Below are 25,273 nucleotides of genomic sequence, written 5' to 3'. Positions count from 1 at the left end.
TGCAGAGATCAAAGCTGGAGGTGAGTGTGATGAAGTCTAGCTAGATTTGTTTAAGGGAGTCTCTTCCCTCTACTTCCGAACCCTACCCTACCATCCCTTAGAGGCCTATTTCTGAGGAATGGTCCTCTGATCCTCCTCTGCTGGAACACTCAGTTATTTTCATCTGCCAGACCATCATTATTCCACTAAATCACTATTTGCATCCTCTTGCCTCATGTGTTTCTTTTGTTAGCAGGGATGGTTATTTACGTGAGTTTATATAATCTACAGACAAACTCCTTCTTAAACTACTAAGGGGCTTGATTCCCATATTAATCCCTTTCTCTTAGGTCATTTTAATTTAACATCTCTGAACTAGGAAATCTGTCAAATTATTAGCACTATGTATATTCATCATGTTGTCAACAACCACCAATTTTCAACAAGAATGAAAATGCTATCCATGATATAGATCCCATTTGGATACATTCCAGGGAGCAACAGTGGAGAAGAAAATAATACAGACACTAAAGCAATAATAGTATTGGATATTTACGGAAGCTTAACACAAATTTAAGCAGCTACAGCCTCTTTCTTACACGCATACCAACCAGTTGTCAAAACTATGCTCCTATAAAAGACGAAGAAAAAGAAGAATGAGGAGAAGGAGAAGGAAGAGAAATAGTAGTAAAAGAAACAAATTCAATGTTCTAATTATATTATTCAGACCAAAAAGCCCATTTTAGATTTGGGTCCCCAAGAATATAACCACAGGCAGGCACCCCCAAATCCATTGTGGTGCCAATGCCAATCAAGAGTTAGGGCTCCGGGGACACCTGGGTGGCTCAGCGGTTGAGTGTCTGCCTTTGGTTCAGGTCATGATCCTGGGGTCCTGGGATCGAGTACCACATTGGGCTCCCTGCGTGGAGCTTGCTTCTCTCTCTGCCTATGTCTCTGCTTCTCTCTCTGTGTCTCTCATGAATAAACAGAATAGAATACAATAAAAATAAAAATAAAAATAATAAAATAAAATAAAATAAAATAAAATAAAATAAAATAAAATAAAATAAAATAAAATAAAATAAAATAAAAAGTTAGGGCTCCAAAGTAAGCCTGCCAGGGCTTCAAGTCCAACATTCATTGTGGATACTGAGTAAATTACCCAACCTCTCAACTGTCAGTGCATTTAATGATGAAACCTTCTTCATCAGGCTTTAGTGAGTACTAAGTAAGACACTGCCTCTATATGGTTACAGGGCCTAGCACACCTTATGAACTCAGTGGACCTTCAATGTCACCATCATCTATATCATGATGAAAACAAACTGCTCTACTTATCAAAGATGCTTATGTCCAATAAGAATGCAATGTGAATACTGGGGTTTCCTCAAATTAGTTTCTTCTACAATTACTTTACTTGCCCATTCTTTATTTTATTGTTCAGACTTTAAACACTGCCAAATCAAGACATAAGAATCTACGGTTGACTTTTAATGTAAATTCTAAGCCAATTTACTCGCCAAAAGGAAGGTTATTTCAGGGTTGCAATGCACTCTTAACATTTACATTTTCTATTCTATGTAGGCAAAGACTAATAAAAACTCTAGACGTGAATCACCCCATCTGAGCATCACAATACCCTTTGAAACAAGTATTATTACTCCCTTCCCACAGAGGAGAAGACAAGGCCTAGGACCCAAGGCTACAAGGCTAGTCACTGATGGAACTGGAATGAAGCCAAGTTGCCTGACTTTTTTTTTTTTTTTTTAATATATATATTTTTTAATTTTTTTATTTATTTATGATAGTCACAGAGAGAGAGAGAGAGGCAGAGACACAGGCAGAGGGAGAAGCAGGCTCCATGCACCGGGAGCCTGATGTGGGATTCGATCCCGGGTCTCCAGGATCGCGCCCTGGGCCAAAGGCAGGCGCCAAACCGCTGCGCCACCCAGGGATCCCAAGTTGCCTGACTTTTAACCACGCCTCCTCATCTCCTATTTGTCTTCCTCTTTTCCTATTCAAGCCATTCTTTTTTTCCTATTTCATGGATTTTTGTGTGCATGTTTATCTGTTTTATTTAAAAATTAATTTGAAAAAAAATTAATTTGAATTATTTTTCTAATTTTATCAGGTGAAATAACAGTTAGTATTCATATATACTTTTGAGAGTTGTACTTTATTCCCTCTCCCTAAACTTTAAGTTTTCATTATGTCTCAAACACAAGTCCATATTTCCATGAATATTTAATGTTTCCCTCTAACAGTCATGTTATTTTTCCCGATTATTAAAAACCACAGTTGCTAAACGAGGTATTCGTGAAGCGTTTTCCCTTGCCCCAAATGTACTACCATAACAAGTTTCACCACTCAGAGCATTCTTAAAATAGTTTAGATTTTTTTTTAAATGTAGGTATTATTCCCATTAAATCCACTTTTAGAGACAAGGGAATAAAGTTTTAATTTCTTGTATGCTCTTAAAATCGTAATATTAACCTGAAAAAAATGAATCCCAAATGAAGATTTAACACACGTATAATAAGATCAAAGGGAAATACACTTAATATAAAATTTATTTTATTTTTTTTTATTTTTATTTTTTAAATTTTTATTTATTTATGATAGTCACACAGAGAGAGAGAGAGAGGCAGAGACATAGGCAGAGGGAGAAGCAGGCTCCATGTACCAGGAGCCCGACGTGGGATTCGATCCCGGGTCTCCAGGATCGCGCCCTGGGCCAAGGGCAGGCGCGCTAAACCACTGCGCCACCCAGGGATCCCTAAAATTTATTTTAAAAGGGGTTTTAAAATTCAGAAATATACTGCAACATCCACATCTGTCAGCGTGTGTGTGGCCCAACCAAGAAAATATTCTCTTGTTTTAGATTATAAGGGTCCTTGGATCCTAGATGATGGACTTGAAAGGACTCATCTTTTACCTCAGCATGCCAGTAGGCAAAAAGCTTGTAAAATCAGTTTAGCAAAATAATGTTTCATGAAGTTCAAGTGCTGTTGCTGCAAGAAAGAAATTTTTTGCCAGAATGCCTTCATTACACAAGAACACACAGCAACATGCAATTTCCAGTTAGAAGGAGTTAAGATTTTAGGAACTTCTTTGTCCTCTCCTCAGGGGCATATGTGGAGTGTTTTATGTGGCCCTATGTATATAAGTAAATATTGAGTTACACACATATAAAGGACATCCAGTGGATTGGAGTTAATATTTAAACTATCAACTTCAGTTTCTTTTTAAAAAAAATTTATTTGTTTATTTGACAGAGAGAGAGAGAGAGAGAGAGAGAGATTGAGAGAGTGCTCAAGCAGGCAGAGGGAGAGGGAGAAGCAGGCTCCCCACTGAGCAGAGAGCCAGACATGGGGCTCAATCTCAGGACCCTGGGATCATGACCTGAGCTGAAGGCAGATGCTTAACCAGCTGAGCACCCAGGTACCCCTCAATTTTAGTTTCTAATATATATATTTTTTAATCTGGCAACAATACTCTAAATTCTAAAGGAACTAAACAAATCTTTAAAAAAATAAATTCTAATATCCCATTTTATGGAAAAGAAAGCTGAGTCTACCAACCATTGCCAAAGTAGGAAAAAAAGGAAATGAAAAGATCTCATTTTCAAAAATGATATCTGCTGATTTAAGCTTTCACTTAGTTAATATATGGAGTTTGAACTTTGCCATTCTATTGTGTGTTCAGAAAGTGTTTTAAAATATTATAAAAGGTGGGGGGACAACTTAAAATAGCTCATAGAACTTTTTTTTTTTAGAAATTTCTCTCTGGGGACACCTGGGTGGCTCAGTGGTTGAGTGTCTGCCTTTGGCTCGGGGCGTGATCAGAGAGTTCTGGGATCGAGTTCCACATCGGGCTCCCTGCATGCAGCCTGCTTCTTCCTCTGCCTATGTCTCTGCCTCTTTCTCTGTGTCTCTCATGAATGAATAAATAAAATCTTAAAAAAAGAAAGAAAGAAAAAAAGAAAAAAATTTCTCTCTGGAAACTTCCATTCTTAGGCCAATAATCGATGTTTATTCATATTCACATCATTTTAACCCCTTTATTAAAAAATGTCTCTTGAAGGATTTCTATAGGATGTTTTAGTTCCAGGTAGCTCTAGTTCTAGTTACCACATGTATTTGAGGAGGAAGATAGAAGGGCACATCCTTTCAAAAACATTCTTTAATGTGATGTTTCGATATCTGACATCACCACCGCCCCCTATCCCCCAGCTCCCACCACTAGTTAGAATCAGTGGTGGTGGTGTTGCAAACAAAAAACTGATTAAATAACTGATTAAATAACTTCAAACCTAACTCTTTGAAAAAAACTGATTCTTCTTCTTTTTTTTTTTTTTAACTGATTCTTTATTGGTCATCACTTAGCTATCTTCTTTCCAATTGGCTAAAAATTTCTCCTGGTGTATGACCCTTTCACATGGCTAAAATCCAATCAGGTCTACCAGGCTGTGAGTTCATGGGTTGTTTTGCTGGGGAGTTGTTAAGTCAGCAGGCCCCAGTATATTCCAGGGGAAATGGAGGAGCTCAGTGGCATATTCTACTTCTCTCTGAGCCCAGAGCACACCCCCAACGACAGATGCTGCTCCCTTCTTTTTGGGTGCTGTAACCCCACCCCATGCCCCTCTTGCCCCCATGGTCATGCCTACAAGGAAGCCAATAACACTGACGCCTTTTAGAATGGGTTCCTGACAACATAGCAAGGAGTGGGTGGCAGAAGCAGGAGAGGAAAGATTGAATTCGGTGTCCAGTAAAACTTGCTCCTTCCTCTTCACTATGCCATCCGTTCATTCGCAAATATTTATCAAGCACGACAAACACGTCACAAATGTGGAGACACCTGCAAGGCCAACCAAGGTCCCCTCCCTACTGGAACTTACATTCTTGTGCAATGAAAGCAGGAGACCATGTAAACACATAAATAAGATCATGTCAGACAATGATAAATGTCCTCACATTGTGGAGGTAGGAAAATTGTGTAAATATCCAAAATGTGGCAAGAAGAGAAAACACGATGATACGTGAAAGTCAGCCCATAGTCCTTTGAAATAGAAGTCAAACTTTTATTTGCATCTATTGTGGCAATAGATGTTCATGTTTTTCTTTTTTCATCAAGAAAGAATCTAAAAGCTAATAGCTGTCTGGTTACTCACTATCCATCCCGCCCTTTCTCCATTAACACAGATCCCTAATGTTTGCCCAGAATAAAGGCCACATTTGTCTCAAGGTTCCCTAGCTGGTAACCAGCAGGGCAGAAACTGAAGGACCAGGTTGCCAAACACAGCGGTCACGCTCTTCCCAGGCCCCATCTCTTAGCCCACTGTCTCTAGAGACAACACTGCAGCTTGAAAGGCCTGAAGAGGCTGGGGCTGGGCCTGGGGTTCTGTCCTAGAAACACAGCTACCTTGTTTGTGAGCCTACACATGTTAATAAACTCTTTCTAGATTACCATCTGCTAAAAAGCAGTCACCTAACGGCCATGTGGGAAGAATGAACCATTCAGCGCAGAGCACTTTCTGGAAGAAGGAAATCGAGACAAGCAGATCCAAAGCCTTTCCTTCCATGCAAGGACACCACGTCCACCCTCCCTTTCTTCATGTTTCTGTTCACGGTCTTCTAACAAAGCCCTGTTTCCTCCACTGCTATTGACTAAGGAAGGTAGAAGGGAATAAAAACCCAGAAATATATCTGAAGTCCCAGGAAGGAAGAAGTCTATCCAAAAAACTCAAAAATGACCTTTAACTTTATTCCCTTGTCATAAAAACAGTGGAACAGGCGTCTGGGTGGCTCAGTCAGCCAACGGTCTGCTGAAGAAAAACTCTCATCAACCCAAATATTATGTTTTCTAAGTGCATGAATGAAATGATCCCTAGAAGGACTATACCTTCCACGTAGTCACACATACTGGCTGATGGAAGAATCAGGAAAAAATTAAATTCATAAAATTACAGCTCACATCTGCTCTAGACAACTTATTTTCTTACTAGAGGACAGTCAACAAAAGACTTTTAATACTTTGTCATTATCGGTCATTTAAAAAAATCCTCAAGTCACATCTCTCAAATAGATTCGGATCATTCTAGCTCTCCAGTGTGGAAACCAAGCAGCAGGTTGGGGACTACGAATAAAACACTGACTTACACTGCCCTCTGCTGGTACGATGACCACATTTCAAGTTCCTTAGTTGACAAAGTTATCAAAAGGCACTGCAGTATTTTGAACCAGCAAATTCAAGCCTAATTACTAAAAACAGGTTGTGGAAAATATTACTAAGTGGCTTAAATACCATCTGCACCACATCAGGCACACATTCCTAATGAAAAGGGCACATGTGTGGGAAGAGGTGGTGCCAAATCACATCTGCTAACCTAATATAAAGGGTTTTTTTTAACCAACTCTTTAAAATATGTATTAAACTCACAATAACGCCTTTAAATTGCCCCGCTTTCCTACCTACCCCTGTCATGCCAACCAACTCTTCAGAAAACAAAGTCAGTAAAAAAATTAAATGTTGGCTTCACCACCGCATTTCAGCCTCTGCTTAAATCAGCTTAGCAATAAATAACTGCATGTTACTGCAGTTTACAAAATTCATTTTCTAAGTATAGACTTTTTTTTTTCATTTAGAAGCTGCTAATTTGCCAGAATGTTGCTGGAAAACATGCCATTTGTTTAAACACACACACATCAGCCTCCATTAAAATGATTACAGCATCATTCAAAAGTCTAAAGCATTTATTAGGTGTCTCTCATTCCACAGAGCATTTTACTAAGCTCTGTATAAATGAGTTAAGCCAAATCCTTGCCTCAGAGCTTATTGCCTAAAATAGATGAACTAAAGCACATGGACACAATGGAACAAACAGCACAGGTACATGAACTTACATGCATGTACCTACATTTTGTTCTGAAGTAAAAAATGGGAGAGTTCTGTGAGCTGGATGTTTATAGAGAATGGAGCCAGAGAAAATCACAGGTATCCAAAATTTGCACAGGAATGGCTCTGGAAGGAGGGGGGAATTCCAGGTACCTTGAATGAAAAGGGAGGAAGGCAAGGTGTGGGGAGATGGGAACAAGTCTGAGAGGTCTCCTGGCCAGAGGACTGGGACAATGACATGAAGGAAGTAAAGCTTAGAAATGCTATGCCCCCCAGTGGCCACATAGCAACTTTCCTTAACTGAGCTGGGGCACCAAATGCTTCTGCACAGGCATGATGGGCTCCCCAGTCTGCCATGGGCTCCAAAGCGTTCAGAGTTCCAGATGCAGGTGCAAAGTTGGTCCCAAGTCACAAGCCTGACTTAGTCACTGACCTGCTTTACAGGCCTTCTTTTTTTTTTAAAGTAAGCTCTAAGCCCAATGTAAAGCTTGAACTCACAACCCTGAGATCAAGAGTCCTCTGCTCTATTGACTGAGCCAGCCAGATACTCCTACAGGCCATCTTTGAAGGAAGTTTAAACCTTCCTTCATGCAAATAGGCAAATTCCTTACATTCTCCCACGACTCTCTGATACATTAATTTGTTTTACTCAACAAACGACTCACCATAGCCCAAGCCTCTTTACAAACATTAACACATCACATTTCATAACCATTCCATACTATAGGCATTATTAATAAATTCCCAATTTTACATATGAGAAAACTGAGGCACACAGCAGTTAATGCTTTACCCCCAGTTCACACAATTAGTACATGGTGGAGCCAAGAATCAAACCCAGGCACTCTGATTCTGATTCTGTGTTTGGGCTCTTAACTACTGTGCTGTGTCATGTAACATAATACACGTTATAATCTCCAAGTAGAAAAAAGAATACTGCACAGTCAGGAGAAGTTTTGGCAAAGAAACAATCCCCAAACCCACAAGGGTTAGCTATTTCTTGCTCACGTTACTTGACCACTGAGAGTTGTCAGTTACCAGACAAGAGAGAGAAGGGGACCCCACAGAACCTCATATTGGTGATTATATGCTCTTGCCTAGATGGGGTACACATCATTTCCTAACTCACTGGCTGGGACCAATCATACCAACCCAGCCACCTTGATTCAACTAATCATATAATACAATCCCAGCCAAGTGTGTTCCTACTATGTGCCCAGAAGGAGACAGAAATGGAAATATTGAGCAAACTACTATAAAAGACTACCCTAAAACAAGTGACAACTCCAAGAGTAATGTCACATTTCTGGTAAACAAAGATGATATCATTCGCCCACTCATAAATGTCAAATCATTTTTCTACTTCCAGTAATGGATTTGCATGGAGTTAGGCATCCAATCAAGCAACATCAGCTCATTCACACATTCACTCATCTATTCCAAAAGCATTACCAAGTGGTACTACTCAGTCTTGCTGGGAAAGCCTACATGCACACAGTGTGCAAACACTTGGTAATAACAGCAAACAAACATATAAGGATTCTAACTGAATACAGATAATGCACACATGGGAAAAGATTAGTAATCAGAAAGAGATATGCATTTTGAAGGAAATAAGTCTTTATGCAGCTTTTATGATGGAAACCCAGAACCACAGACAAACATCTGAGCAGGGAGAAAGAGGCTGGCTGGTAGGCCTAGAGCAGAGAACATTCCCTAGAGAGAGCACTGTTCAGAAATGGTGTCCCTATGGCTGGAGAAATAAAGAAGCCAACATGAAGGCTGCTAGTCTCATGAACTTGTCTCACCAGCACCATGTTATAAAATACTGAATTAACAGAGTTGGGACTAAACCTCAACCTTTTAGGTTTTCATTAAGACCGACCAACCTACTGACCTACTTACTGGTGAAATGCAACAACTGCTGCCTGAAAAGGAAGCTTTCACGAAACAATGTGTCAATTCACGAAATATGTTGGACACTTGAATATGAAATAAAATCATATTGCCATAGGAGATTAAATTCCCCCCCCCGCCTCCTTTCAAAGTTGATTATGAAATTTGAATTTTTAACTAGAAAATTTCTAGTATGTATTTTAACACATACTAGAAAAGAACCAGCACAGAAAGGTTCAGATTTTGCAAAAAAAAAATATTTATATTTGAGCAGTGCTAGGTTTGTAGACATTTTTTTTTCTTTAAGTCTCTGAGCTATTTTATAAATTGAAGAATCCTGTAACTAAAAAATATATATACATATAAACCAAAAATCTAGTCTGGACACAGCTTAGAGAAAAATGTGAACACAGAGAGGTAAAATTTACCTGTTCAAGGCCACACAGCTCATTCGGAACCAGAGGGGACTTGCACCCAGCTCCCCTGATTACTAGCTCTATGCTTTTTCCTCTATTATGCAACTATTCCCAAGTAAACTTAAGTGTGACCTTAAATGGTGGCAGTAAATGTGAATAAACATGTGACAAAGCTGACTTCAAAAGTGTTGACAACCTGGGCAGCCCCGGTGGTACAGTGGTTTGGCGCTGCCTGCAGCCCAGGGTGTGATCCTGGAGACCCTGGATCGAGTCCCACATCAGGCTCCCTGCATGGAGCCTGCTTCTCCCTCTGCCTGTGTCTCTGCCTCTCTCTCTTTCTTTCTCTCTCTCTCTCTCTGTCTCTATGAATAAATAAATAAAATCTTTAAAAAAAAAAGTGTTGACAACCCCAGATTTTGCACGAGTGGGAATGACCACTATGTGTCTTCTATTTTAAATCCTCTTGTATCAAGAAAACATAAATTTTCTATTGTGTCATTTAACAATTAGGTTAAAAACCAAGGGTAAGCTAGTGTTTTTCAAATACTAGGTCAATCAAGTTAGCAGGTCACAACCAATGGTATTTTTTCTTTTTAAAATAAGATGGCATACGTATTTACGTAGGCTGCATTTTCATTTGCCAAATACAGACTAATTTTCCTTGTTATAGCCTTTGCCCAAGACTCACAAGCCATGAACAACTATCTTTTACTGTCATTTAAGTAAAACACTGGTTTTATGCGCAAACAAGTTGCGAGAGGATTCAGTTAAGGAAAGCCTGTGAGAAATACACTGGGTGTTGCCCCTTCTAGCTTCTCTCCTCATTGACATGCCCCAAAGGTTGGAGTGAGTGGGGCAGGGGTCTGAGCTTTGGGATTCGGAGTTTAGAATCCTGCAGAGATGGGAGTCTGTGGCTAAATGGGATACCTCCTGGAATGCGTCTGGGGATAAGGCTTTTGAGTGAAGACCAAAGTCAAGGCAAGCTGGTGAGTTACCACCCACCTGGCAGAGGTGGAGGGAGCAAAGAGATGAAGGTTTTAAGCTGGAACCCAGAGTTACAGTGGAGATGGCAATTCTTTCTTTCTTTTTTTTTTTTTTTAGCTTTCGTTTTTTTTAATCATGACATGATATCAGCTGTGTTGGGATGGGGACCTATGCAAACGAGAAGTGCTAAAGGGGCAAAAATTCAGGGGTACACGTGCAGCCAGTTCTATTTCTGAATATACTTCTTCTCTGGGTAGTTACAGGTTCCCTGTCTAAAATATTTTCTTTGTACTGGGTGATACTGCACCAGTTAGATACTGAATAGAGGCTGGCAGGCAAGGTTTCTTAGGGAAGTATTTAAGAATCTGCAGGGAAGCTCACCTGTGGCTTAGTTGGTTAAGCATTCAACTCCTGGTTTAGGCTCAGGTCATGATCTCAGGGTGGTGAGAACAAACAAAGAGCCCTGAGCCCCAAGCCCTGCATCGGGCTCTGTGCTGGGTATGGAGACTGCTTGAGATTCTCTCCCTCTCCCTCTGCCATGTACATCCTCTCTTTCTCTCAAACAAACAAAAAAACAAACAAACACACAAACAAAAAATCTTCAGGGAAGGGGAGCAGTTTAAAAAAAAAAACCTATATTTTTAATAAATCTGGATTTTTTTGTTTGGTATGCTTTTAATAATAGAAATTAAAGAAAGTAAAGTTCAATAATACCTTATTGGCTGGAGAACCTTGGGGTTTTTAAGGGTTAACAAATCAATCAACTCTACCTTAGTTTAAAGTAGTTCCATCAGGTTGCCTTCCTTCTAATAATACTGCCCACATCCCTCCACTTCTTGGTTGGATCCGCTTCCCATTCTAGGCAGCAGGTATTAGCAATCTCTTCCACTCCCGAAAATCTGACCTCACTCTATCTTCAGCAGACAACCTTGCTGCCTACCAACCATGAAGAGTAAGCCACTAGATGGCACGTTCCTCAGTTCTTTGCCCTACGCTTGCACCATTCCAGCATCTACACCCTGCCTTCCTTCTTCCTGCTGTCCTTCAGATGCTCATCTCCTTCCACTTCCTCGGGGGCGGTGAGGCCCCATCAGCATCTTTTCCCATCCATATTTAAACCCACCTACTAGCTCATCTTTAAATAAGCAAACAAAAACCTTCCCTATCTCTCTACTTCCCAGCCTCAATTCCAGAGAGCACGGTCTACACGGCTGCCTGCCTCCCAGTCCTCCCCACACCCACTGCACCTTCTACTTCAGATTCCAAGTCCACTGAATGTGCTCTAGTGGAAGACACCAAATGACCTCATTTTTACTAAACTTCTCAGCAGAGTGCAGTACACTGAGAATCCATCAACCCGTCCTGAAACCCCATTTATCCTCAGCTTCGTGCATATGCTCCACCATTTCACCCTTCAGCTCCGCCATCTTCCTCAGTATCCTTCCTCTTCTTCCTGGTTTTCAGCTGTTGGCTCTGCTCTTCTGAGTGCACAGATTCTCCCTTTGGGCAAGTTTATATGCTCCTACAGTGTCAGTTCCCACCAGTGTGATGCTGTTGCTCAAAGCTATGCTTGGATTCTACTGGAAAGTCACAATCCACATGATCTCTCATTATTTCCAATCACAAGTTTGCTCTATCGTATATTCCCCATTTTAGTCAAGGCCATCACCATCTACCTGGATGCCCAGGCCAGAGACCAGGCATCACTTTTGTTCACCCTCAATCTTCATGTCAGGATCATCAAGCCCTATTCATTCTTCCTCCCAATGTGTCTCCAATCCAATCAAGAACAGTCTCTTGCTATTTACAATTATGTGACTGGGCAAGTTCCTGGCCCTCAGTTTTCTATCTGCCCAATAGAATAAAATATTTTATATATTCATAGTACACACCCCCAAAGATAGTTGGGAGGATGAAATGAGTTAATATATATATGAGCACTCAGAACAACGCCTGCACAGTAAATGCTATGTAGGGCAGATGATACCCTGGAGGTTACTGTGTTCATCATTCATCACCCACCTGGCTCAAGCTCTCATCAACCTCTCACCTAGGCACTCAAACACCTTCTGACTGGTCTCTCTGCCTCCAGTTTGCCTCCCTTCAACCCAGCCTCCACAGGGTGGCCAAAATGATCTTTCTGAAATGCAACCCTAAATGTGGCACGGCTCTACTTACAGGTATTTACCTTCCCCTCTCCTTAGAAAGGCTCCCAGACTCCTGTGCTCCCTCCTCTCCTACCTCTCCCTGCCCCTGACCTTACACTCCAGCCTTACTGAGGTCCTTTAATTCCTCCAATGTACTGTGCTCTCTCAGCTGTAGGCCAAAGCTCGCTTGCCTCTGTGCTAGACTATTCCACCCTCCTCCTCTCTCCTGCTTCCTCCTTCAGGTCAAAGCCAAAGGTCCAGCAAGCTTTCCCTGACTTTCTGAGACTGAGTTAAATGCACCCATTAGGCACCAGAGGATGCTGTACCTTGCAATTACTCAGCAATTGCAACTGCCTCTTTACTACCTTTAGTGCCAGGCAAATCTAAGCTCCCTGAGTGTGGGACCAGATCTATCTTCTTCATTTTCCTATGTTGAGCACTTAGCTACATGTCGGCCCTGTAAAAGGTTCTCGGGAATTACCAACTGACATTAATAAATGAATTCCACTAACCATAATCTCTCTAGTAGAATGTAAATTCCATTTTGTAACAAAACAGAGTTCACTTTTTATTTCAAGATCCCTTTTAACTAAAGCATACCTAGATTCTACCTAGATTCTAGTTCCTTTGAACGTGGGAATGCTTCACACTATGTCCCACTGGATAAGGAAATGCCAGGATTCACGATATAGCATTTGATGGTAAAAAAATGATGATGATCCTGGCAAAAGCTAACACTACATATTTACGTCCCGTCCAGCACCATCATGCTAAGCATACCACACAGTACTTCACCTAATCATCAGGAAACTCTGAGGGCAGCACTTACTGTTCCCAGTGCTTCTGGAAGGTCCATAAAGGAAAATCCCCTAGTCATGCCCAGATTCCTTTCTTGATATTGTTCACAAACCAGAGCTAAATGTTCTTAACTAAATGTCCAATCTCTGACTCTCTCTCTCCATCTCACTCTTGCTCTGTCTGTCTTGGCCATGGTAAGCAGCCATGAACCACTCTAACTTTTCCTAATAAGCAATAGGGCAAAGTTAGGACCAGAACTGAGGGCTGCTAGCCCCACTTTCCCCTGATTTGGTTACTGCTGACATGTTGGCCAACACGACTTAGAATAACATGGGAATTATCTGCATTGATGGAACTGAAATTCTCCTCTTCTATTCAAAAAGTACACTATATACTTTATCCAAATGTCCAATGTCCAATGTCTTATTTCTTTTTTCCTAAAGATTTATTTATTTGAGAGAGAGAGAGAGCATACATTCATGAGCATGGGGAGGGGCAGAGGAAGAGAGAGAGAGAGAATCTCACGCAGATTCCCCACTGGGCATGGAGCCCAATGCAGGGCTCAATCCCATGACCCATGAGACCAGGACCTGAGCTAAAACCAAGAGTTGGATGCTTAACTGACTGAGCCACCCAGGTGCCCCCAATATCTTGTTTTTATCCTATATTCAGCCAACACACCTTCACACCCAAATTTCAATGCTAAAAGATTTGGGACTTAAAAAAAGAAAACCTGTATTTGGACTGACTGAAAAAAGTTCTATGTAATTTTCACTGTCTATTCACAACCTCAGCAAGACTAAAAAGCATTTTTTACAGCTAATAAATTCCAGTTTAGAAAGGTTAAATTTTCTAAGCTTTGGAATCGTACCAAAATGGGGGAGAGGGAGTATACAAGATGGAACAGCTTTTTAACATATTTTCAAAAGCCACCCAGTGACAAAAACAGAACTGATGAATAAGAAAGGGGTCTTCACTTTCCTACAAAGAGACTCGGCTTTTTAGTCTCCAAGATTTTGGTGCTTAGAACTCTACTTGGCCGGCCTTAATATTGGGAACAGCCAAGAGAAGTTTCTGTGCTCCCTAAGGGAGGAGAAGCACACTAAACATCCTGTTCTTTTTAATAGTTCTGATGATATATATCCAAGTACTTAAAGTCAAGTTTTTGAAAGATGTTTGCTTCATTCTGTTAATTAGTCTGAAATCCAATGTTGGAAGGAAGAGAAATAGACAGTATGTTCCATACTCCCAATTTACTAAAAGGGAGAAAGTCAAGTTCTAAAGAGAGGATGAGTGGAGAAGCCCATCAGCATTAGTAACTGAGAGTTAATACTTCTGTTCATAAATCAAGTTCAAAATAAACTATAAACCAGGACTTATAAAACAACACATGAGAGCACTGCTATAAACTACAATCCCTACATGAACTCTGGGTTTTAGATTAGCATCTTGGGCTCGCTGAAAACTTCTGTAAAGTAAACTCTACAAATCCACATTAAAAATGTTTTCTTTCTGAAACTATTGATTGTCAAAGTGGAACTCATGTACATGTAACTAGCAAGATATATTTCTTACTGAATGAGGAGGTTTCTGGTTTATGAACATTCAGAGGCATTGAAGTTAGGTCTCATTCAGTACCCAAATGCAAAGGATGACTCTGCAAGTTTACTTTCATTTATTGGCCCATATTTTAGGGATGGCATGTTAGGTTCTATAAGCAGCATGACTAGTTTTCTAGCAAAGAGCTCAATTTAGCTTAATCTGCCACAGAGAAAAAAAGAGAGAGAAAAAAAATCCACCACAGAGGTGCCTTTATTCTCTGACCACTCTGGTCACAAACCTAAGGGAGTAGGAGAATGGAAAAGAAAACAGGGTCACAAGATCATCACAAACATGACTCCTTTTAAAATATCCTGCCAATATTCTGAAAAGCAAAGGTCTGCCTGGAAGTGAAGAATTACGAGAATAACTAGACCAAGTTTGTGCAAAGTGATCAGAGGTACACCAATAAGCAGGTATGTATGGGGCATCTGTGTGGAAGCACTGTGTTCTCTGCTGGGTGAAAAACTGGAATGGATGAACTGAACCCATAAGAGTTGGTGGTAGTAGTTCCTTAGAGATTCTGAGCACCTAAAAAGAGAATAATACTGAAGTAATCTGTATGAAATTTTGCATTTTCAGTATTGCTTTGAAGTGTGATGTTTAATGACTTAATGAACTGAACAATCAAGTCCCCCAATTTTGCAAGTAACAACAGGGGTACTGGAAATACAGGAGTTCCCCTTTTATTCTCACTGTACCACATTAATTTTGCAAATAATACCAGAACTGTGATTTCAAACACAATTAATCTGATATGCCTGCCACTGCAGCTTGTCAACATTTTAACTACTGCTATATGCTATATGAATCACATCTGTATCACAGACACAGGGTTATATGCCATCCATACCCTATGCATTACTTATTTACATAGATTACATGTTATATATTATGTTTATTTCACCACAAGGATATCTAACAAAATTGAGATGCACAAGAAGGTTTGAAAAAGAAATCACAGAAGATATTGACATAATTTAAGTTCAAGCCCGCTCAAAGTGTGTGCCTGGTATATTTGACAATCTGCAAAAAAACCAAACACATATTTAACTAATGAGATGAAATGTCACTTTTTTTTTAAGGCCTAAGGGAATCAACAGACTAGGGATGCTGCAAGACATAGAACTTTTTAGCATAGTAAACCTCAAGGGATAAAATCCTAATTTACTACATGCTGTCTTATGAACCACAGATGGACAAACAGCACCTCAGCAGACATATCTCAGTGACTGGGGTGGGCAGTGGTGCCACTCTGGGTGGGAAGCGGGTGTCACCAAACCCACTTCCAGCAGGTGCTTCCTCCAACCCTCCTGCCTACACAGCTCCCCTGAGAAGGCAATAGAGAGGCAGGCAGCTAATGGCCTAGCTGAGCAGGGGGTCAAATATGAAAATGCAGTGAGGGATGAGAGATGGATAGTGCAGAATGCTGTAGGCCCTAGAGCTGGATGGACTGGGCCCAAGCCCATCTCAGCTCCAATCCTTGCTGCATCCCAACCATGACCAAGGGTCTCGCACTTGGTGTCTCAACTACAGTAACAGAGATAAAAGTATCTCCTCCTCAGAGGACTGTTGTCAGAAATAAGTGACACATTACAAATAAAATGGTTGGTAGCAGTGCCTAACACATGGTAGGGCTCACTGAGCATTCCCATGATCATCATTTCCCATATCTGGGTTGAATAATTCCTATAGGTGATCTCTAGATCACATCTAGATCATATCTTAACACCACAGCCCTGGCAAACTATAATAGATATCTAGGCACAAAATATATATAAAATTAAATTAATTAATTTATTTGACAGAGAGCCGGAGAGATCACAGAAGGAAAGGGAGAAGCAGACTCTCCACTGAGCGGAGAGCATGACACGGGGCTCCATCCCAGGACCCTGGGATCATGACCGAGCCAAAGGCAGACACTTAACTGACTGAGCCACTCAAGCACCCCACGATACTAAAAAAAGATATAAAACAACTACACAATATGTATACCATGATGGATACTCATGACAGACTATGGGTTTCTAAAAGCTTCTAAAAAAGGTAATATATTTAGCACAGAATCAATCCTTTGAAAAGAACATGTATGTCCACAATCTATGGCTGGAAAAAAGCACAGAAGGACATACACCAATTTGTGAGTATGGTCACTTCTGAGTGGTGCAATTATTATTAATTATATTAACTTTTTTTTTCCTTTTGCTTATCTGTTTTTCCAATCTTCCTACAATGAATATCCATTCCATATTTATATAAAAGATTTGAGAGAACAGAATATTCATATTAAGCCTGGGTTACAGCGCCGAAAGAACTGTGCAGGACTAGTGCAGGGTTGACAATACAACACACCAAGTGCATGATGACCTCAAATAAGCACACAAAGGTCAGGTACAGCCAGAGGCCTCTCCTGGCAGAAAGAAACTGGACTTGACTTTGAGCCCTAGCCCAGCTGTCTCCCCACCATGGCCCCTGGTGAGTCATTTATTGTGGTCTCCGTTTATGACTGATAGATGGAATCAGATCTGACCTGCAGTAACTCTGACAGGGGATGATCATCCCTCCTCCTTGCAACACTCTGGCTTGGCTTCCAGCTGGTCCCCTCTTGCTTTCCTCCCACTTCCCTGGCTGCTCCTTCTCCGTCTCCATTACTGGTTCAGCCAGAGTCTTGGCTCCTTACTGTCCCAGTATCTGGGATTCGACCCCTGACCTCTTCTCCATTCTGTTGAGTCTCACCTCCAAGGAGCTCTGTTCACCCTGTGGTTTCAGTTCCACCTATACCCCCAACTATTCCTAAATGTCTATCTTTAGTTCCAACCTTTCCCCTGAATTCCAGACTGGAGTATCAATAACTGCCCACTGGAGGTAATCATTTAGAGGACTCATGGGCATTGCAAATGCAATAGCATGGCCCAAATGAAGGTCATCATCTGCCTCTCTAGCCCTCAACCTATTTCCTAGTCACCCTCTCAACATTAATGGTAACCAAGTCCTTCTAGTTGCTCAGGTCAAAAACCCTGGAGTCATCCTTGACTTCTTTCTTTGTCTCATGCCTTAAACCCAAACCTTTTGACTCTACCTCTAAAATATACCCAGAACCTTACCACTCCACACCACCTTCAAAGCTACCATCCTAGTCCAGAACCAGTACCTTTGTTCTGTTATGGCAACGGCCACCCCCCTCCCCAGTCAGTCTCCTGCATCCACCCTTGTCCCCTCCAATCTATTCTGAACCCAGTAGCTGGAATAATGCTATTAAAGTGTCTGTCCATCATGTCATTCTCTTGCCCAAACTCCCAAAGGCTCTCCATCTCCCACAGACAAAATGCCAGAATCCTTGCGCTGGCCCACATGTGCACACCCCCACCTCGTCTCCCACTTCCTTCTTCTTCATTCACTCCAACCCCCCTGGCCTTCCTGCAGATCTCCCTCCCTACCTTCTTATCTCCTTCAGGCCATTACCTCAATGTCTTCTCACCAAAGTGATTTCCCAACCAGGCTATATAAGTCTGGTGACAAAGCTCCCCCTGCCTCCACACATGCCCTAACCCCCTGTCCTGTCTTACCTTTCTCCATAGCACTTCCACTGCCCAACATAACTTCCTTTATTTTTTGGTCTCCCTACAGTGAGGATAGAAGTTCCACAAAAGTGGGAATTTGTTTTATTGTTTTGCTCCTAATTGTATCCTCAATACCTAAAACAGGGCCTGGCACATAGTAGGCACTGAATAAATATTTTTGAATAAATAAGCAGTATTAAAGGGTTCCTATCCTCACCTCCATCAGGGTTATGTGAGGAACACATGAACTAAAGCATGTCAAACTAACTACTAAATAATCTGACACTTTAACAGGTGCCTGGGTGACTCAGTTGGTTAAGTATCAACCTTCAGCTCAGTTCATTATCTGAGTCCTGGGATCGAGCCCTGCATCAGGCTCCCTGCTCAGTGGGGAGTTTGCTTCTCCCTCTGTCCCTCCCACCATTCGTGCTCTCTCTCTCAAAAATAAATGAAATCTTAAAAAAATAATTTGACCCTTTGATAACTAAGTAAATGGTGTTATTATCATCACTGTTATGTTGAAGACACACCCCAATCCTATCAGAATGACCTGAATTAGGCATGCTTGAACAATGCTTCCCCAACTCCCTTTTTACTTATCTATTTCAAGGACAGAGATTAGTAACTGAGAATTCCCACAATGCTAGGATTCTGGAAAGAATTCGGTTCAGAAATCCACTCAATGTCTAACCCTACAAACGATGATCTTATAGGCTGGGATTTTTGCCTTCCCTTGGGGAATAGGAGGAAAAAAACTAAGAGTGCCCAATCCCCCTCTGTTGTGTCAGAAATACTGCTGAACACAACTCAAGGGGACAGGACTCTGTCCTTGACTTTTGCTTGGCCTTGATGATATAATCAGATTTCACCCATGGTAAGTTTCTGTGTAAATTCTCAATGGACAAAAGTCTGGGTTCAGCTCAGTGGTCTCCATCAGGAAATCAAGAATATAGAACATACTCTATGAACTCTAGGAGATACAGACAATAGCATGTTTCATTATAACACCCCTGGAATTACTTAATTACTCATGGTGGCGCCACACAGAAATGATACAGAGTTAGACCTCTCTTCTCCATGCAGATGTTTCACAGCCAGTAGAAAACTCAGCTTGAGGACAGATTTACTAACCTCTACTCTGTCTTGGGTAGAATGGCTGTTAAAAATTCCTCTACATGAGTTCTAAAGAAACCATGGCCTGTTAGAGGCCAGTAATAGTAACTTCTACTTGCAGAACTAACAGTTACTGCAGCTAAACTGCAAAGCATTGTGAATTCTGGTGAGGAAGGCAATTAATCTAATTGAGCTGAACGTGTGAGGGTTTTCAAGCGAGTAAAACTGCATTCTGGGACACCTGAGCCCAGCAACAATGCCTGCTCCAGTTAGGGAATGCACAGAGATGAAGTAAAGCAGTTCCATCACATTCCATCTTTGACTTTTAGAAGAGGATTTCCATCATCTTCTCTCCAGCCCCTTTTAGAAAGAAGCAACTTATAAAATTATATCCCATTAAAGACCCTATCCTCAAAGCTGACCAATTAAATACTTAATCAGCTTAATTGTAAGATTTTGCTTGTCAGGAACATACCAAGCCTGACTTGCTCCTCTCCTCTCATCATGTTGAGACTGCATTACCTAAGAAGCAGGATGAAGATAGTTTCAACCAAAAAGAATTAAACAAGTTTCTAGAGAAAAAGCTTTCATTTCTCACTTTATGTAAGTGACTAATTAGTTGACAATACTATCTCATCCTCATCAAGCTTGGCTTTTTCTTCTTCATTAGACACAAAACAAAAAATCAAATTATTTTGCATCTGGACTCTCTTCCAGGGCAAACAATGCATTCCCAAGAAGAATCAGAAGTATTGTTTTAAGGACATGTTTAAGGACACACAGGCAAGCCTATGATCCATTCTGCTAGGATCCAATCCAAGCATATGTGGAGGTTTTCAGCAGGTATCAAGAATAATCTTCACTTGGATGGTGTCTTAGAGTCTACTTCAGCATATGAAATACTTTATTTATTATAGTGAAACTAGAGAAAATGAATGAATCTATATCAGCACACAGAAATCCTCTAATATTGCTGACATGACATGTTTTTCTTCCAAAGAGCAATGATTTTTTTTTTTCTCACTTGCTTTTGACTCCACACTGGATTTGAAATTTTCATCACACACAAGTCAGGAAATCTGGACTTAATGTTCCAATGGCCACTCCCTTTATCAGCCTCTCACGGAGACTTGCACCTGGCTAGGTATGCATCGGTGCACCCATGGCAGTGTGTCATCATTTCAATAAATAGAACCCAAGTGTTATAAGACAACACCAGTTTCTAGGGAGAAACAAGATCTGACACATGTTAATACCTCATTATACATCCAGGCCCTCTGCCAAGCAGAAGGAACAGAGGATCACCTTTTAACATAAACATTACAGGCCTCTCTTGCTATGAGGATCAAGTCCAGTATATTTATTTCATTTACCACATGGTCATTTTCTCTCCACTGTAAAGAGAGCCAGTGAATAAAATCCATGTTAGTTCAGCATTATGCTTGAAAATTTTAAACAAACCAGTGAGGCAAATCACTTATGGTTTTCATACCAGGCATACCTCTGAGAGGCTCCATATAAATACTTCTTTCAGCTCAGAACACTATACATACCATTATGAAATACTGTACTCCATGTGAGCAGGAGATACAAAATTATCCCGAACCCAGGAAATACAGGTACACATGTTTGCACTTCCATTTTCCGCAGAGGCCCAGTGGTCTAGTGGGCTAGCACAGACTGGGACTGGAGAAATCTGAGGGTTATAGGGTTTCGGGTTTAGCAAAGTCATTTAAATTATACCCCAGTTGTTTTGTCTCAGGAAAGGAGACTACAAATCTCTAACTGCGGCAGAAGCATCTAAACTGAAGCAATTCCAAATGACTCAAGCTACAAACATCAAATTAATCTGTCACCTAAATCTCCCAGTCTTACAGGTGTGCTTTTTTATCTGTCCCTTAAATACCAACGAAACCACAAACCTCCCTCCCAGGAGAGTACGCTTCCAGCTCTTACTGAGTGAGGCCTCTTGAGGCATATCTCCTCATGTGCTGAGTTCTTCAACCGGTCTCTTGAAGCGCTTCTGTATATTTTAAAAGCCACAGACACACTACACAGTCTAATTTAACAGACTATGTTAGACTGTAGTGGAGTCGAGCCGAGTCACCTGCCGAGAATGCAACCAAGAATAGTGGTCCTCTTTGTGCCAGATGACCCAGAGGAAAGAAAAGAGCTGTGGAGGGCAGAGAATGTTCTGGATACCTATAGTCACGGTGCTCCTCACTCCAGATTGATGAGACCTTCACTGGAAGATGTGGTTTGTCAGGTGTAGCACAAAGGAGCCAGGAATATGGGGATCTAGGGCTTGACTAGCCTCTCAATCCAAAAATTCCAGTGTAGAGTTGAAGCCAGAGGCTGCCAGGGCAGACCAGCAGGAATAAGACAAGACACAAGATTCAGTAAAACATAGGCAACCCTACGGAGGAACGGCAGACGTGAATGACCTCAGGGGTTATGACACCATCAGAGCAAAATGCCACTACAACAGTGATTCAAAGGAAGGAATACAAAGTCACCATTACCAGCACTGGACACACATGCTAAGTTTACCGTCAAAGGATGCACACAAAGCTCCACTTTTCAGATCCTAAAATAGAACTAAAACAATTTCATAGGGATGATTTATTAGCGAACAGTGGCCTGCAAATTAAAACAGAGAGACATAAGACTAAAGGCTTATATATCACATCTTACCCCAGCACATCTCACTTCACTAGGCTGAGAAAAAAAAACAAAAACAAAAAAACAAACCATGTGCTCTGTAGAGGGTAAACAATGCCCTCCCTGGGCTATAGAGGCTCCCTCGGGTGGGATGCAAGGACTCCTTCCTTTAGGGCTTTTTCAGAAGGCAGTGGGAAGGTTAATCTGAGATTACACCTCAATTCTGCAACTGGTTCTCTATACCACCTTTATTGTGCCCTTTTACTAATTCGACAAATATTTACTCAGCACTTACTCTGTGCCAGGTACTGTGCTCTGAGCTTTGCTTTTCTCCTAGCGCACACAGTTGTACCCGGGCCCAATTCATTTCTTGGTTGGATTAACTTTCCAACCTCTCTTCATGTTTACCTTTCCAGCAATGCCAAATACATTCAGTCTCCAAGGTCACCAGCATCCTACTTTCAAACTAGGAGCCTGCCCATGATGCTCCTTTTTCTTACATTTTGTGACAAGAGAGCCTGCACTGTTGGTTTTGGAGCTCATCTCTCATCACCCTGATATCAACAAACCAGCTCATGTTCTATGTCTTCCCTCTTTCTTGCCAGTTCTCTTTGTTCCTGTAACATGCACTTACTCAGCCGCTCCTTGGTCTGATCATCCCACGAGGTGCCTTGATAGGGAATGGCTTATTCCTTTCCTCATTCAGGCAAATCTTGAAATCCTACCTTTCCTGCATGATTCATCTGATAATAATCTAAGCACCTTCTTTGTATATCAGCCACTCTTCTTGAAAGAGCATCTGCAATAATAGTAGTAAATATGTTGTAAAGCACTTCCAACGATTCCATCTCAATCAATCCTCAACAACACTATGAAATAGATCTTAACTCACTTTACATACAAGGAAACCAAGGTGTGTACGAATTAACCAACTTGTCCTAGAGAATACAGCAAGCGAGTGGCTGAACTGGGACCCAAACCTTGTCCATCAGCTACTAAATCAGAACCTTTTCCATTCATTAGTCTGTCTCTGCCAAGCCCTGCTTAGGAATCAGCCATGAGAAACATGGGAGGGAGGGTACTTACCTTGCATCATCTGTTGATGGCCAAACCGGGCCAAAAGGTGAAGAAGGAATGGGCCAACCCAAAAGAGGGGTTTGAGGTCTGGAAACTTAAGTGTCCTAAGTGAATTTTACAAGTAGGATCCAACAAAGTGTCATCAGGAAAGAACCTCAGATGAAGCCCACAAAGGCTAAATCACAAAGTATACTAGATACTTTTTAAGGACTCTTGCATATTACACACATTAATTAGTAAAAAGGCAAACATCCATTTGGCTCCTGAAGAGCTAGAATTTTAAAAAGCATGATCAAGAGGAAAGCACAACCAACTACAAGGAACTATAATTAGAAAGCTTCAGAGAAAATTAAGAGCAAGGGTTCCAGGATTTCTCAAAGGTGGCATTCTGTTGAGAAAGGGATGTACTTTTTGTTTTTGTCCCACTATCCTGAAAGATTCATATTTGATGGTGTTCCCCCACATGCCAGGCCACAGGGTTACCAGACAGCTACCTGAGATCATTCCCTCACCTATGAGCCTTGCCTCACAGGGCCTTTCAGTTCCACCCCAAATTTCTGTCTTCCCTTTATTCTTGTAAAGAGTACAGATGGAAACACAACTGGTAATACGTTGTTGTTTCTAAAGCTGAGTGGGGAGAATGCTTGAGATCTATTTGACATGAGGTACAACCACCATGATTTTGCCAGCAGCTTCCCAAAGGCTCTCTTGCTAGGGACCTACACCTGGTTGAAGAAAGTAGGAAATTGGTTGTCTCCACTGGTTTCATATTTGGTAACAATCCATGTAACAAAGTATTTACCTATGTAAAGGAATATTCTCCTACTTTTCTATTTAGCTAATAATGCCAATTCAATGAAATTCAATTATATCTTTCAAATCTACTGCAAGCCTGTCTGCATCCTTGCCAACTCCAAATACAGGCAAAGAAGTAATACACAGGAAAAAATACTTTTTTGCTTCCATGTTTTTACTACCTGACTCCTGAAGGTATTTCTCTTTAGTGTTTTATTTGCTAGGATTTTATTTTGTTTCTTCATTTGTTCATTCATTCGCTCATTCATTCAGCTTTTTATTAAAGTAGAATGTGTAGTACAGTGAGGGAGACAAACCATTAAGAGACTTAACTACAAGGAACAAACTGAGGGCTGCTAGAGGGGCAGTGGGTGGGGGATGGGGTAACTGGGGGATGGACATTAAGGAGGGCACATGAAGTAATGAGCACTGGGTATTATATGCAACTGATTAATCACTAAATTACCTCTGAACCTAATAATACACTATATGTTAATTAAACTGAATTTTAAAAATTTTAAAAAGCAGGTGTAGTACAGGATTATCCTTACATGTCATACAGGCTTTGTGATAAAATGTAAAACTAGGCCTTTATAAAATATCATTTCTTCCTACCATATGACAGCTGTAGGTTTTGACTCAGCCACAGAACTTCTTTGAGGAGGTTCCTCACTTGTAAAAGAAGGATAACAGGATCTACCCTATCCATCTTAAAGTGGTTTTCTGAAAGTCAAATCAAATGATGAATCTGAAAGTGCTCTATAAATATACTCAGCATTGATACCCGTGGATAAGAAAACCTAGTAGCAAAAAAAATGTATTGGCTGGGACGCCTGGGTGGCTCAGCAGTTGAGTGTCTGCCTTCAGCTCAGGGCGTGATCCTGGAGTTCAGGGATTGAGTCCCACATCAGGCTCCCTGCATGGAGCCTGTTTCTTCCTCTACCTGTGTCTCTGCCTCTCTTTCACGAATAAATAAATAAAATCTTTAAAAAAATGTATTGGCTTTCCAGAGACTTCCCAGGCTTGTCTCTGTGCATGTTATATGCTTGTGTGTTATCAGTAAGAGTAGCAATAGTGGCTTTGTACCCTCCACATAGTATTATCATTACCAGGTACGACTACATTTCTGCAAGCATTAGGATTCAAGGTAGAAACAAGTTGGGTACAGCTGCCTACCTAACCATGAATTGTATGGAAATCATGGTGCTATGCCAACATCTAATCTTTCATCATTCTAACTCTAGAGCTCCTTTTTGCCACTTTGCTCTTGTTCCAAAAGCTTGACTGGTGGAGAAGATACTTGAAATGTCCCAAACCTATGATTTTGTGATCCTGGTGTATCATCACCTCCACC

General features: G+C 41.0%; 1 protein-coding gene across 2 annotated transcripts in view; it reads right to left on the bottom strand.

The window, feature by feature from the left end:
- The window catches only part of JAZF1 (JAZF zinc finger 1), a 336,781-nt gene that overhangs the window by 242,010 nt on the left and 69,498 nt on the right, over window positions 1-25,273 (bottom strand). The window contains exon 1 of one of the 2 annotated variants that reach the window (XM_077856426.1): window positions 21,343-21,379. The exons of the other annotated variant lie outside the window; for it this stretch is intronic. Within the exon in view, the coding sequence (XP_077712552.1) occupies window positions 21,343-21,364 (22 nt within the window). The 5' untranslated portion in view covers window positions 21,365-21,379. Of the gene's footprint in view, window positions 1-21,342; window positions 21,380-25,273 lie in introns of those variants that run through there. 2 annotated transcript variants of the gene reach the window in all.

This window comes from Canis aureus, chromosome 18 (genome assembly GCF_053574225.1).
Source record: "Canis aureus isolate CA01 chromosome 18, VMU_Caureus_v.1.0, whole genome shotgun sequence".
Taxonomy (NCBI): Eukaryota; Metazoa; Chordata; class Mammalia; order Carnivora; family Canidae; genus Canis; species Canis aureus.
This window is presented reverse-complemented; position numbering and strand designations above follow the sequence as displayed.